The sequence below is a fragment of the Sceloporus occidentalis genome, unplaced genomic scaffold (genome assembly GCF_023333645.1).
Source record: "Sceloporus occidentalis isolate IW3139 unplaced genomic scaffold, rSceOcc1.0.p SCAF_24, whole genome shotgun sequence".
In the NCBI taxonomy this organism is placed as follows: Eukaryota; Metazoa; Chordata; class Lepidosauria; order Squamata; family Phrynosomatidae; genus Sceloporus; species Sceloporus occidentalis.
In genome coordinates this window covers 6,374,454-6,390,792 of record NW_028317004.1, presented here as the reverse complement: position 1 = coordinate 6,390,792, position 16,339 = coordinate 6,374,454, and the positions used below count along the sequence as shown (strand labels likewise).

General features: G+C 37.9%; 1 protein-coding gene across 1 annotated transcript in view; it reads right to left on the bottom strand.

The window, feature by feature from the left end:
• The window catches only part of LOC149300561 (cytosolic carboxypeptidase 1-like), a 70,594-nt gene that overhangs the window by 15,061 nt on the left and 39,194 nt on the right, over positions 1–16,339 (bottom strand). The window contains exons 3-21 of the mRNA XM_089485043.1: positions 15,221–15,288; positions 14,645–14,708; positions 13,146–13,292; positions 12,191–12,322; positions 11,979–12,072; positions 11,833–11,870; positions 11,440–11,648; positions 9,906–10,083; positions 9,385–9,482; positions 8,915–9,031; positions 7,149–7,831; positions 5,927–6,010; positions 4,650–4,736; positions 4,396–4,544; positions 2,582–2,669; positions 1,897–2,041; positions 1,280–1,433; positions 850–1,030; positions 291–420 (exon numbers count right to left, since the gene is read on the bottom strand). Of these exons, the coding sequence (XP_089341169.1) occupies positions 291–420; positions 850–1,030; positions 1,280–1,433; positions 1,897–2,041; positions 2,582–2,669; positions 4,396–4,544; positions 4,650–4,736; positions 5,927–6,010; positions 7,149–7,831; positions 8,915–9,031; positions 9,385–9,482; positions 9,906–10,083; positions 11,440–11,648; positions 11,833–11,870; positions 11,979–12,072; positions 12,191–12,322; positions 13,146–13,292; positions 14,645–14,708; positions 15,221–15,288 (2,846 nt within the window). The remainder of the gene's footprint in view (positions 1–290; positions 421–849; positions 1,031–1,279; positions 1,434–1,896; positions 2,042–2,581; positions 2,670–4,395; positions 4,545–4,649; positions 4,737–5,926; positions 6,011–7,148; positions 7,832–8,914; positions 9,032–9,384; positions 9,483–9,905; positions 10,084–11,439; positions 11,649–11,832; positions 11,871–11,978; positions 12,073–12,190; positions 12,323–13,145; positions 13,293–14,644; positions 14,709–15,220; positions 15,289–16,339) is intronic.

The window sequence follows — 16,339 nt, the reverse complement described above, 5'->3', positions numbered from 1 at the left end:
TAAACACCCTCCTGGAATCTACCTAAGATGTTTTAGCAAACTGCCCATGAACCACTAGTGTTAGAGATTATTTACTCAGTACTCAGTTTGCTCAGTAGCTCTGTAAAGCCATTACTACAAATATAAGGGCAAGGTGCCTGTTTAAAGTGGCAAAAGGATATCAGCTCCAAAATACACAAGAGAAAATAACAAGGGTATTTTTTTTATGAATAATTAAGCAAATTATACGTAAATATTGAGGATAATCTGGAAGCAGTTCCCTCATAATAACACAAGCAAGTATTACTTACTAGGGGTGTACGTTTGATGGCAGCCAAATACTGCAAAAGACCCTTGGTGTGATAGATTGTAGGATGAAGGTCTACATTAGGGTGTTGCCACTGTCTGTTTAGATCTTCGCCGCTTAGGGAACAACGATGGCTAGGAGTAAACATAATGGGAAAAAATGTTTTGTAGACATCATAGACCCCACACATAACACATTATTGGATCACACTGTGTTCAGTGTGATGGATGCGTGAAACACACTTAAACCAGTGCAATGGCTCCTGGAGCTTCAACAAATAGTAAGTCGTTTTGGATTCACGTCAAACACACAAAGATTTTGCCGTAACACAGCTAATCTAATATTTGCAAAGACCCGTATTTTTCACTGAAAAATCTGATCGGTTATGAATTCAGTGGTTATATTGTCGTAGGAAACATAGACGGCAACATTTTAGCTAAATAGGGGAAAAACACAAAGCTTCACAACATCATCCTAAACTAAATGTGATTTCATGTCTGTGTACAATATTAGTAGAAGGAAATGCATGGTATAAAAGGCACTGTGAAATTAAAATAACTTACTTTCCATTGATCACACCATCAGGGTTCAGCATTGGAACAATTTTAAAAATATAGGATTCCCGTAAGCATTGAGCAGCGGCGCTGCTACCCATTAATAACTCCAACGTCCCCTTCATGACCCAGCTCGCGTTAGTCTCCCCAGGGTGAACTCGGGATGTGAGAAAAATATACGGACGATTTCCTGCACAGGCATATACAAAACACGGCTTTAGTACGAAATATTATACAGTTCATGCAAAAGGCTTAGACTCCAAAGCAACATGAGAACTTGTGTCCACCACCAAATATACACTCTTGTTAGGGTGAATGAAATGTACCTGTTTAATGATCCATGCAATGCAATCTCAGAAAAAAAGTAAGTATAACTATAAAGTATACTATATTATAGCGCTGTGTAAAGCCTTTGTTTATGAATATAATTCACACTCACGGAATTGATAGACGTGCTCATAGTAATTGGACTCTGGCATCGCTGTTATGGTGACAACTGGACATCCGTTTCCACCTAAGGTTTCGCATAATGCATCATGGCGAAAATATATCTGCTGTGGGTTGTGTAGAGACTCGAGTTTTTGAAGGTGCATCTTACAATGTAGGAAGAAAGAGAGAAACAAGCATAAGACTCTAAATTTGTAACTATAAAGACATGAGTAACAAAAAATAAAATAAAATAAAAATAATAAAATAATAAAAAATATGCGCAAATTAGTTAATATGGATAAAACAAGCATATTACCCAGCCCATTGTAAAAACCATGCAAAACAAATTATAATTTCTCAACCAACTAGACAGGCTCCTAATTTCAGCTATACGGAACTCAATGGCGCTATACAAAACAATAAATAATACAAATTACAATATAACATATGTTAGCAGCAACAGGCGACTTCTCTAAACCATAGTGTTGCCTAACCCCCACACAAACTGAGTTACAACAAATTTGCAGCACAAGCCTCTTGTAGCTTCATTCATCCATATTGATTTACTTGGTCTGATTGATCTTTGAATAATAAGCTTGTTTCCCAGTCAACTGGCAAAAAAATCACCTTTAAAGTAGAGTAGGTATATGGATAATGGTAAGCAAAATAGCAGACGTCATCTTTGTGTGGAAAAGTTACAGTGAAAGTCAAAGTGTAATAGGATTTGCCCTTTTGGCCTCCGGTAGCCACTGAACTTCTTGAAAAGTGATTTCTGGAAATGTAAGAACATTGGGAATAAATACAGCACATTAGTATATATCTGTTTATCACTATATATATATATATATATATATATATATATATATATATATATATATATATACACACACACACATATACATACATTCATATATATGCACCTCACTTCGAATCTCACCAGAATATGATGACGCTATATAAATAAGTTAATAACGATAACTTGAAACCAACCTGTTTAGTCACCTTTAGTAAAAGTACCCAATCACCCTTAATGTTGAATAGTGCCCTTTATATAATTTCCACGTTGTATTTATTCATTACTGCATTCTACATGCAGAGTATATTATCTATAAAAATAAATTACTACAGCAGCAGTTATTACAGAAGCAGCAGTAGGGAAAGTATCATAAGTATCCATCTATGTGTTATTTGGGGCAAAGATAGAGAGATGCTAGGGATACATTAAAAAAAGTTTTTTTCTTTTGCCATAGTGGAAAATATTGCTTTATTGCAAACATTTCATTTTAAATGAAACATTAAACAGTACACTTACTTGTAATAACATATGTCTGATCCAACACGCATCCACCAAGGCCTTGATGCTAGTGCCTCCTGCACGGAGTACATTAGTGGCTGCATACCTTGAAAGCAAACAAATATATGCCACATTAGTTACATTTGCAAACAAAACAATTAAATAAAGGTATGACGGAAACATCGCTAGAGTATGAGAGCTTAAACACAATATACCAAACACAATAAGCACCAAAAAAAACATGCTGCCACTCTGTCTCTCCCCCCCCCCCCGAGATATGCTGCCACTGTCCTCCCCCCCGGAGATATGCTGCCACTGTCCTCCTCTCCCCCCCCCGATATATGCTGCCACTCTGCCCCCCCTGACTTACCAGAGCAGACTCCCGGGTGTCTTGCGGGGCCGGCGGGGGACATCTACGCAATACGCGTATACAACTTCCGGTGCCGGGACTCAGCGGATGTGCCGGCACCGGAAGTTGTATACGCGTATTGTGTAGGTGTCCCCCGCCGGCCCCGCAAGACACCCGGGAGTCTGCTCTGGTAAGTCTTGGGGGCAGAGGTAAAACGCATCGTGCGGACGGCCACCGGCTGCGGCGATGCGGGTAAACCAACCTCCGCAGCCGGTGACCGTCCGCACGATGCGCTTAGACAACCTCCCATGCCGGCACCCCCCCGTGGAAAGTGCTGGCAGGGGAGGCTGTCTGAGCGTATCGGAGAGTAGGATGCAGGTCCCCTGCGGGGGATCTGTATCCTAACCCCGCTGCCTGCCCTATACCCCGAATATAGGCCGCACCCCCACTTTAAAGACTTAAAGTGGGGGGGGAAAGTGCGGCCTATATTCGATCCAATACAGTATATGTGTGAGATTATATATATATATATATATATATATATATATATATATATATATATATTACACACATATATACACATACACACACACACACACAAAACTTGATTTTGCATTATACATTGTAGGCTGTCATTACAATCAAACACAATGCTTCTCTTAGGGCTGATTTTGGATTGGATTGGCATTCCTCAAGTCCAAAAGTACATCTCCCAGAGAAGCACTCTATTATAAAATAAAATAATAATAATAATAATAATAAACATTGACCAGACAAAACATTGATCTCTCTAGCATGTTCATCAAACAAATCTTAGGTGACTTCTCATTTCATTATTTCCGCTAAAATGTTAATCACACACACACAAACGTGTTTCCATGGCAACAACCTATCACTGTCTGATTTTGCATCACATGACACTTTGGGGATGTTTGGGTATTCAGCAGCCATAGTAATTACATAGATAATGCTGCATTTAGTTATAAAAAAAAAAGTGTTACATTCAACAGAGTAAGTGAAATAGCATCTGAATGACTTGGTATTTATAAATAAAAAAAATCTGCAAATTCTATATAGGGTTGCTAAGCTTCTCCCCTTTTGCGGGCGCCAACCTGTCTTATGATATTATGTGCCAGCGGCATGGATGAAGTGCCACTGGGTCTTGCTAAAGGAGTTATTTGTGTATGTGCACACACACACACATCTGTGTGAGAGGGAAGAATACCATAAGTAATGAGCAGTGCTGCTCAAAAACGTAAAAATGTTATATATATTGTTGATTCCATTTAATGTCTGTAGTAAAAAAATATTTCATTTACTTAAAAAAAATAATCTTTCATACAAGTTCTATATATAAAAAAAACTAAGAGTAATGCTTTCTAAATCTTTAGAACTGGAGCTGACAGCATAATTAACATTTTATGTTCATTTTGTTTCTTTTATTGTACATGTACAATATACAAACAAGTATTTGTATACATACCATAATTAAACTGGCTGTTGGACTTCTCGCAATTGATGATGTTGAATCGGTAAGCCACACCTGTCCTCATGCCACTGACTTCAAAGTAAAACCACTGGTGATAGTGATTGCTGTTAATATCCGAGTTCAGGATAAGATCATATTCATTTCTGCAAAATAAACCATATGTTCAGTTTTTGTCTTTTTTTTTTTTTCTTTTTTTTTTACCCTGCGAGTGTGTTTCCTGAAGTGAAAGTGCTGAAGGGCTAGCATACTTTCTAATCTGAATGACCTTCCTCAGGTTTCCAGATTCAAATTTGGAGTTGAACTTCAAAACGTCACTTTCATCTGGTACAGGACAGCTGTGGAACATTAGAGGGGAGATAGAGATAGCAGGTTAGCTGTTTTAGATTACATTTCCTCTCTTCCTGTCTGTTTGGGCGCACTTTAAAATCAAAGCCAAATTATGCCTACAAGCATACCAAGCACTACTTCCTCCGATAAACTCAAAACACCCTTTTCTTAAAGATGCTGTTCCACTTACGACAAAAGCATTAGTCCCAGCATGTTTAAATGAGAAAGCATCTAAGTTTTATCTGCTTACTTCCTCTTAACGTTTAACCACATTTACAAGTTTACACAAGTTTTACATATAAGATGTTTTTCCAGATGCTATGTCACACAAAACATTAGTTTTTGCTTTTGCATTACATGACATAAGCATACCCTGGAAAGTTATGAATGAGCAAAACTTTTACATGATTAAAGAAATATTTTTGATTAGGTCTGGAGTCATTCAGTAGTTGAATAGCGTTCCTAATGTTACATTTAATATAATAAAAGTGTAAAAAGTTTAAAATAAATATAGGGCACTCTATAAACCCCTCTATACAATATAGAGGCTCCAGCGACATACTCAACATCACTGTTTTGTACATGTGACCATAATGCAACGTTATCAGCAGCAACTTTTGCACAAGGATCACCGTTTATTCACAAAGCCCAGTATTTTACAACCAAGGGTAACAGTACTATATGATCAGCATTATTTTTTAAATAGTGTTTTTGTTAACAGAAACACATTAGGGAGTTGCTTCCCTAAACATTGGTTGGGGTAATCACTTATTTGGGGTGCTTTGCTGAAGAAAGTTGAAAACCACTTTATTTAAATTGTTATTTATTAGAGGCACCCTAAGAGAAGGCAATTGTGACTACACCAGCTTAGGAATGTGTCCATTTTGCCTTTTACTGCAATCAAAAAGGTCTGCATTTTACAGAAGACATGGTTAAGAGCTCATGAAAGACAGGGAGGAAGCATTGCAAAATAATGACAATTTCAATTAGAGTTTAACAATCCTAAACACTCAGGTAATGCAAGATGTAAGGAATATTCTGTATGTTCTCAAGTTGCATATCTTTTTGGTTAAAGGACATACTAGATAGGCCAAATGGTTCTTATCTGCTCCCAAAATCTATGTTTAACTACATGTCAGGAGCAGCTTTAATACATTACCAAATTTTACTTAGCTCATATAGTTCAGATGGCACTTACCTTGGATTATCAACGTCATATATTATCCTGTCTATTACATCATTGGGATGAATCATCCTTTCAATATCTTGAGAAATCTTTGTTCTGTGGTACAAAAAAGAAAAGAAATACTTATCTGCTATGATCTCAAGTGTGAAATGACAAGGTACAATAAGCATTACCAGTTGATGTCGGAGCGAAATCCAAAAAAACCCAACATCTCTTGGTAACACTGGATCATTTCAACATAGGACATATGTCGCCAAAATGCACAAAAAATGTCTTCCACATTAAAGGAATACACTACTTTATTTCTCACTCATTTATTCACCAAGAGCAGAACTCCACTCCTCTGGGTTTTTTCAGAGCAAATCAGAGGTCTGATAATAACACTAATATCCAGATCCCTGCAGCACTGCAGGGGACCCAGATCATTCTCTCTGACAGCCAGCAGGTGTCTGTCCGATGCGCATCCTCTGCTGCTGCCGGCACTTCCACCGGGGCTTCTATGATGGAGCACCAGCGTGACATGACCTTCCGGTGCTCCACCATAGAAGCCCCGATGGAAGTATTGGCCAGCACAGCGGAGGTGGTCTGCGCGCATTACACAACGTTCGCCGGGTGCCAGAGAGAAGGATCCCCCATAGCGCTGCAGGGGAGCTGGATCCTCCTCTCTGGCAGCCGGCGGGCATCTGTGCGATGCGCGCAGACAACCTCCGCTACTGTTGGCACTTCCGCCAGGGCTTCTATGATGGGGCACCGGCGTCACATGACCTGCCGGTACTCAGTCATAGAAGCTCCAGCGACAGTGCCAGCCAGCAGCAGAGGTTTGTCATTGCGCAGACATCCACCGGCTGCCCCTACTAGACACCAAGGAGTATGGAGCACGGGGGTAATAAGGCATATAGGGGATATAAGGCATATCTGGGGTGCAGAGTGGAATATCTGGGGGTATAAGGCTTATCAGAGGGCACAGTGGCATATCGGGGGGGGTATAAGCCATATAGGGTATATAAGTCATACAGGGGGTATAAGGCCTATCTGGGAGGCAGTGTGGCAAGCCTGGGCTCAGATGTGCATAACTGGGGGGCAGGTTGGGAAATAATAATACTTGGTTGTAGAAGGGCAAGCGACAGACTGGGGTTTTTAGCATTCCCTTAATAGAGATTGACCATGGTTAAGGCCTACCTAGTAACCATTAGCAATACAAGTAAATAATTTTTAGAGAAAAAAAAAATCTCACCTCTGAACACCATATGGTCTTTCAAGTATAGGCTCTTTAAAAAATGGTGGCACATGTCCAAAGTAATCTGGATAAGCCACATCAGAGTACTCTGGGACAGATTTGGTATTTTTTACTATCTCAATATAAAGGTCAGGATCATGGAGAGGTGGAAAATTATCAGTGTCTGGCAAGACTTGACCAAGCACTGGACTGAAATCTTCATCATCCTCATGTACAACTCCTGAGCAGCACAAATTGCCCAGATGCCCAGAATTTTTCTCGAACAAGTTGTTACCACAAGAAGAATTCTGTGAAAATTTATTGCATGAATGAGATACAATGCCAGATCTGTCCTTGTTTGATATACATCCATTTTTGCATGTACTGTTTGTTGAGGACTTCTGAAGCGACAATCTATCAAGTTTTCTAACAACATCATTGTTCAAGTAGTAGCTTGAGGATCTGCCTGAACCAGCTTGAATGCTTTGCAAACAGCCACTATTATCACTATTTAAGTCTTTCTTTGGCATATCCAAAAATGTTGGCCTTTTGTAACATTCATCTGATAAAGAATTATTTCTGCTTTTCCGTGCCATGAGCTTTATTGGCCTTTCCGGCTGTTCCTCTCCAGCTGTTGGGACTATTATAGGGCCACCGGCGTGTCCTCCTGGCTTTGGTTCATTCGAGACCAAGTCAAACTCCTTGAAGATTAAAACAGAAACAACTTTAATAGCATTCTAGTTAAATATAATCTCTGGATTAAACATATAAAAAATACCCACACGTTGATTCACACTTTAAATATATAACTATGCCATATATAACATACAATTAATATTTGACTGGATAATGAGTGTCATTCACCAGTTATGCTTGAAATTTGAAAATCGAGCACTTGTAGCTGCAGCAATACAACTGGTACAAAATACTGCCTAAATACTGAAGGAGTATTTTAACAAAATCTTGTTTAATACATTCAGTCCTTATGGCTGCTTAAGTTATGCCATATTAATGCTTAGCATGACAGTTTTGCAAGTGGTTACAAAGGAAGATGAAGGTACCAAATAAAGCTTCTTTAGACCAAAGTAACAGATCTTTTAAAATCAGTATCTAAACTAGCGATTGTGATATCAAATCATTAATGTATATCATCATTAATGTTTTTAGCAATTGTATGTAAACATTGAAGCATGTTCACCTCAATAAATCACATTACACAATTAAAATAGTTGAATTATTCTGCAATTATTTGCAACTAATTTAGTGAGCAACACATTTTCTTTACCGCTAAGTTTCTCGCACACAGTTTGCAGTAAAAAGGTGCTTCATTTATTTTGGGGCAACGTTATACATATTATTATTTCTCCTTTGCTTACATATATTTACTGTATTTTTAAGGAATTAAAATCTGATTAAGGTTAATCTGTACCCTTTAACCTTAAAATCCTTATGTATGTTTTTGTCTTTTATAAAAGTTTAGTTTCCACTTAAGTTTAGTAAAGTGGAGCACATATTGGTCATATGTACAGGATGCCGGAGAGCAGTTGACATACAATATGGGATATCACAAATTAAAAGAAAAGCATAGTTTTCAAAACGTAAAAAAAAAGTTAGCTTAAAATGTCACTTTAAAACCATACTTAGCCTGGCTGTCATTTCTCTCTACAGCTGAAAGAGGGCACCAGTGAGCTAAAGATCACAGGTTTACAGATTTCACCAAAAAAGAAAAAAATTACACAGTTCACATACAGGTTACAATTGTAAAAGCTTTATTATTGTTTTACCTGAAAATCTTCAAACAGTTCTGGGAAGAAGCTTTCATACATTTTCAGGTCATCCAATGATCTCCCTAAATCTTGTTTGGGTTTGAGCTTACTAATATCAGTTTCTATATCGTCATTCTGTGAAAAAACAAGTCAAAATGTTTAAACAGTATCCCAAGTCGCAAATAAAAATTAAAAATAAAAACAATCTAATAAAATGAAATATGAATGTTGATTGACGTGGCATGTATCTATTTATTTTAGCCACCTGGGTTATAAAGAATAGGTCTGGAAATCAATGGGTTACTACAAGGCCAGATTTGACCCAAAATTACACCTTAGCATTTCAAGCACCCCAGTCCACAGTGATGTCACACTCAATGCAGCTGAAATGTAGGTCTGACATTTGTCTTGCTCTCTATGGCCAGTCCTAGCTTTGGCTGCTCTATAAATTACAGTACATTACCAATATGTACATATTTGTGTTTAACCTTAAAACCTTGACCACGGTCATCTTCAGTTTCAGCTTCCACTTCTGTCTCTGTGTCGGTGTCTTCATTGTCATCACTCTCATCTACAACATCATCCACTATGTAAAAAAAAAATTTTTGTTAGAAAAAGCGGACTGAAAATAACCATAGCAAACTTAATGCTGTGCAGGTTTCAACAAATAAATGGCACTTCTCTAACACTTATAATTCTGTTACTTTGACTACTGGCTTCAATCTGAAATTCTTGTTTTTTAATCTTGTCCAGCCTTGTTGTAACCTGTTATAGAGTTTGAATAGGTTAGTCATATTTATGGTGTTAGCAAATGTACCACTAGAGGGAGTGTTTTTACTGAACATAGCGCATGTAGCAGTCATAGCGCATGACTGCTTTAGAAGATATAATAGGGAGACACATTGATTCTAAATGTCTTGTGCTAACAAAATGTGTACCCAAAATAATCCTGTAAAAATATCTTGGAAGAACATACCTCTTGTTTTACCCATCACCTATGTGTACGCACCTTCAGGGGGCATGCTGTAGATCTGTGCCACAGGCCCACTTGTAGGGATCACAGGGAGTTGAAATTGAAAAGCACTTTTGATAGTTGGTAGCGGAAGACGGTTCTTGGGAAAGCATTTTCTCATAATCAGACTAGAGGTGTTGACAAGTGGGTCTAACGTCCTTACAGCCTGGCATTCCTATAAAGGGGCAGAAAATACAGGGTTAATCTTTAGCTTGTCTACAATAAGAAAAGTAAATGAAACTTTAAGAGTTTGTTGCGTCTGGAGATCATCACTGCCAGTCTACAGAAGAGAGCATTCCCTGAACAGCAGGTACATTCTTACGCCAAACGGTCCTGTTCCGTTAATGATGTTAACCCCACTCTAGTATGCTGAGAAATAGTCATTCAAAAGGACTGTTTAAAGCCCAAAACATTCTTAGAAATAATTATTTAAATCATATATATATTAGGCCTCATCCATATTTCCTTTTTCTGGGAACGCTTAATTGTCATGAGACTTAAAAGCACTGCTAGGTTGTTGTCAAAGAGATTAAAAAGGCTTCTTGAAACGTTAAAGAATCTGTTAAAGGTTGGTTTCTATCCAAAATGCTTATTTCTTCTTTGCCCAGCTATATATACTGTAATTCTATCTTTAAAAACATATGCACAGCGCATGCCTGACTCACAGACATTTTCTTCTAATTTCAAAAGAAGTGAGATCAAAATGCAATCTTTGAAAGAACAAAAGCAGACACAGCAATAACGAGCTAGAAAGAAAAACAAAAATGTTGTGCGGACAAAAGAAACCATGGAAGTGGTAATTAAACTGATCTAGGCTACGCTGCGTATAAATGAACACACAGAACTTGTTTTCTGTGATGGTGCGCACGGTAATTCTGCAAACCAACAATGCATTGAGTTACTAAGCACTGGAATTAACGGAGTTTGTGGACATCCAGAAAAGGGTGGCGATGGCCAATTTCCAAACCATTAAGTGAATGTACAAAGAATGGTTATCTGCTAACAAAAGAACTCACATGTTTACTTGTCAATATGTTCTAGGGGGGCATTAGACAAATATATATTTTTTCCCCTTCAACCTGAATGTAACATGTTAAACCACAATTAAATGAATCATTGCCAACAATGTTTTTTCTGAATTACTTTGACGATGACCTTCTTGTGAATTTCCCGATTATAAGTAGCCATATATATATATATATATGCAAAGAAAACAGACGTGCACTGTTTATTAAACACATACAGGATCATCTAGGGCTACATATGAAGAAATGCCCAATCATACGTTTATATTCCAGGGATTGTGGACCTATAAGCAGGATTTCATTGCAGCTACGCATGTTTGTAAGATATGCAGAATAAAGTTAAATAAAATAATTCTCTGTTTCAAAAATGTTGCAAAACACATGTCAAACAAGATCTAGGACTTCAGTGAGAAACAATATAGTCTATAAGCTAAAATATCGAATGTCGTAAAACGAGCAACACACATTCCATATGAATTGCATACAGTAGAAATACAGATGCATACCTGAGATGTGTTGTACAGAATTTTCATACCATTGGCATCAATAAAAGCTTTCCTTCCAAGCTTGATGTTGGTAACACTCTTAAGGCATTGCAGAATTGCTTTACGGATTACCATGTGTCTGTGCCGGGTGTCATGGCGATGCCAGTCCAAATAGATTGTTAGGAGTCCCTGAACGTATCCTCGATCTACTGCTTTCCTGGCATTTGTCTCTGCATTTGAAAGAAAGCATAGGGTAAGATTATAGCAATTCAGCCTTTTAAAAGGGCAGTAATGCTATTGTTTGCCTTAGGAAATGCAGCGGCACATAGTAGGAAAATGGTATTTAAGGGTAAAGGGTAGACTAATGATTAAGGTTTTTATTCATTTTCACGATAAGAAATAAATCCCACTCACTTGATTTTAACAAGGCAGCCAATGTATCTAAAGCGACCCTGCAAAAGTAAAACAGTAGCGCTGAGTACACCAGCAAAGCCTTTATAACCACTTCCCCAATGCATGCATCTGGTATCTACCAGCCGAGGCCACAGGACAGTACTCACTTCATAAGGCTTGTGGTTTTTTTACTGAACGGACCTGTTATCTTGAACAGAAGTTCCACGGCCCCATTTTTCCCCAGGTATACAGCATTTACAGCTTAAGCATCACCAAAAAAAACAAGACAAAATTAGTACTTTGTACAAGTAGATTACATTTCAGTGCACCAACACTAATGGCCAGGGCAGCGTATGTGTAAAGCGTGTTGGATACTCACAGTTAATACAGTACACACGTAATACTTGAAGGCATGGGAGCAGGAGCTTTGGGTTTTGCAAATTCTGTTTCGCCAGATTTAGAGATATGGTTAAGGCTCCATTAATTCGGGCTTTAACACCAAACTTCTTATCTATAGTGGAGAGAACACATTGCTTTTAAATCAGGAAGCATACACTTTATTCTATAAATGAGGAAAAAGAAAACCACAAGCTACATAACTTAATGGGAAAAAATTATTATGCAAATCCTGTGAACTGGAAAGGTAAGATGGCTCCTCCAAAAGCACAACTGTGAGTTTGTTCTGAACTGTACAATGCAACCTCTGGTAAAGTCACAGACTCACTTTAGCGATAAGCCAATAACCAGAATAATGACCAATGACATAGTAGGAAATATTATATATAGCCGGTAGAGTCAATATAAGCTCAAACCCACCTCCCAGCATAGCATTAAGAACGAGGCAGTGAAAAAGCTTCCTCCCCAGTATTCAGTGAGAAAGTACGGCTAACTCACATGGGACTCATCTAACCATACCTGGGGTTGGGCTTAGCCCCAGGTCACATTTACATCTATCCACTAACAGGAAAGGTGGAAGGGGTGTTTGCAGGAGAGTCGTGGTTTCAACGCCCTCACTTTAAGGTTTATTATGAAAGGCCAACGCTGGCAGGTTCCTCCAGGAAGAGGAGGTGAACTGGCCCTGCGAGACTTTCCAGAGTCTTCACCGACTTGACTAAATTGTACACAGGGCCACCCAAGCTCACTGGGGCTGGATCTTCATAATGTATGGTAAAGTCAATTTGTTGAAACAACAGGTCTCCTGCAGTCTCTCCAGACAACTCTCCATTAAGTGAAGCGACCCAATGTGAGACACCACATCATCCTGATGGGCCCAATTCCTGTTAGCTCACTTAGTAATAATAGTGAATAATTTGTAGAAAAGACTCAACACATACCTTTTAGTCCTATCTTGGCAAGCAAGCTATGGAGGATAACCATTATCTCCTCATTTGGTGGTGATTCCTTGCTGATACACAGTAACAACTGTAGCAAAATCTGTGTGCCTCCTTTGGATATCAGAACGCTTGCTCTCCTTCCGCCACCTTTGTATTTAACATACAAACAAAAATGTATACGTTACCTATCTTAAATCCTACATATTTCTTTTATTTTATAAACATTAGTCCTGATCTCCTATAAGGCGTACTGGACATTTTCTTGCCTTTTCCTCAAGGAATTGTTAAGAAATGGATTTGATCAAGTCCTGCCTGCTTTATGTTACATTTAGTTCAGCTTACCCCGGCCACCTGGGCCTAGAAAATCTTTAACAATAGTTTGCTAAAATGATAGGGATGTCAGGGCACAACAAAGTTCACACCTCTTTGCAAGTACCCAGGCATGATAAGGAAGACGAAGAAGAAAAGAAAAAGAAATATGAAGAATGACTTACTGTATCTACCACTAATAATTTCTGCAGAACCTAAAGGGAATTACAAACTCATGCATGGTGATGTCAGGATCTTAGGATAAATTGTTGAAGGAATGGGAAGCCAGAAACAACTTTGCAGATGAGAAATAATGGGTTTGAGAGATTTGTCTGACAAATACATTTAGAATTGACTGAGGGTTAAGTATATATGACATTTTTGGTGTAAGATGGTAAAATCAGATCAATCAGCAGGAACACTGCATTGCTTGCTATGGTTATCGGATCACTTTCACGACGGATGCATAGCCATAGCAGAGGAATAATAATGGTAAAAAAAAAATAATTGCTTAATAACTTGTTAATGAGAGTTGTAGTTGAACACACAAACTCTACAAAAAAATACACATAAACACATAAGTGTGTAACCACTTTTCTGCAAGAACAATATGCTACAGGCTCCCAGAAACAAATAGTATACAGTTATATAGAATCTCATTTTAACTTAGAAGTGCAGAACATGAAAATGCTATTCACCAGAAGGCAGTAATGGAAACAATCTTATGAATGTAACATGATCTTGAATTATTTGTTCTTTCCACACTTAAAGGAGAATTCTCATTTTTGTTATTACTTGTACCAAATTGTTAAAACATATATTGTTTTCTGTTTCGAAAATAATGAAATGTTTGCTTAATGTTTGACACCTGCATGTTAGTCATATGTAGGTGATCTGCTATTTAAATGCTATCGACCAGTCAAACACATTGACGCCTTATCATACTGCTTTGCAGGAAACAACTAAAGGGCTCAGTCAGGGACCCTGTGATAAATGAAAGTCTATGAACGAAAGTCCAGTGTGGTATCTGAGCAGGGAAAATACTCCATAATGACAACGGCAGCTGTCAGGTCTGCAGATAAAGGAAATATACTGGAACAAAATTAGATCCATTTATCTACATATGTTTTCCATGGAACTCCATCCTTAAGCCTGCAGGCTATGGTCCCCAAAATATCTGTTAAACCTACCTGCTGACATCAGTTCATTGAGAATATTTAAAATATTCAGTGTTGTTTGAAGATCTTTTGTATTCTGTAAAATTAGATACATGAAAAGGAAAAAATAAATGCGTTACTTATTTTATTTAAAAAGTGACGTTTAAAATAACATAAGATGCCACAAGGCACACATCAAAAACTTGGACACTATAGTCTACATTTACGTCCAAAGGCCACTAGTGATTTGTTATTGTTATACAGTCCCTCTTAACTGGGGAATCAGATCAATCATTTAATTAACTGAATGCTCCAACCTGTGGTACTCTCAAACGTACCCTCTAAGCTTTAACATTAACACATTGCAAGTAGCAAGACTAAACAAATTGTCTCAAAATGAGTCCTACTGACCAACAAATAATGTGAAGCAGCACAATAATTCATCTCTCTGTGTGTGTGTATGTTTGGAAATTTGTGTGTAATAAACTAAGGAGCCACCCATGCCCAAGTGGGAACATCCTGAGGAGTGAGATGATGAAACGACCAGTTAAACGAGTTTAACAACCAGTTATTTAAAAGCCAAGAATACATTTAAAAACAGTAACTTACTTCCAGTGTAAACAGTATCACATCCAGGCCACTTGACCCTTTGGCAGTTATCTCTTTTCTGGCCTTTTCTATAAGAAAATAGGAAAATATATTTCCAAACATATGTATTTAAGAGAAAAAGCTGAAGCTACAATATGATCAATAAATAGGCAGTCTGTGTGTGTGCGCGTGCCCACAAATCTGTAGTTTCATGGAATTCACAGTAATCTACCGTATAACAGAACACAGAGGACTGTAGGTGTTCGAGCCCATTCAGCTGCCATACCAATTTTTTATATGCATGTTGCTAGCTACTATATAGAGTAAAGAAAATTATACTCTACCCGACCCTGTTATCCACAGAATTTAGGAAACAAGGTCCACTTGACTTAATAGGTCCACTATAAGGCACGCAAGACTTTATAGAACTGGAAAAGAATAATGCTCGGAAATAGAAAATTTTACTCACTAAGGATACTAGGCAAATTGGGTTTGGGATTAAGGTTTTGATTTTATACTATTGCCCTAATAAAAGATTACCATAATGAAACTATTTTATCCTTATTCCCCTATTCCCAAGCTACCTCTCTTTGCCCTTACTCGTATTGCATAGTTTTACAAGACTTAGCTTATTTTTGTCACTAAAAACCTTGATTAAAAATTGATTTGCCACACAACATTAAGTATTCACCAACCCTAGAACGTTTCTCCTACAAAAATGGGCAAGGTGCTGTATACATATTAATTAAGGCCCAAATCAAAATTTAATGCAATAGATAAAATACAGCACTGGATTACTGTCCTTATAAAAGTGCAAGAATTCTGCAGTCTTGCCAAGGTGTTCACCGGATGGATAAAGCAACCCTAACATATAAATGTCTCCTCTTGAGAAGGTGCCATTAAACAGATCAGTTTCTGAACCCTTAACTTGACTGTTACTGTAACTAGAAAGGAACATCTGTGCTTTCCATACAACTTTTGAAAAGTGCTATATGGTCTCACACACAAGATGATCACACCAATCCATGCAAGATGTTTCACGCTTACCTCCCAGCTTAAATGGCAAGCAGATGTCATATTTAGAAGAACTCATGGCTAACAGGCCATTAACACGCAGTGTACAGTACAGTTTGCTGTAAG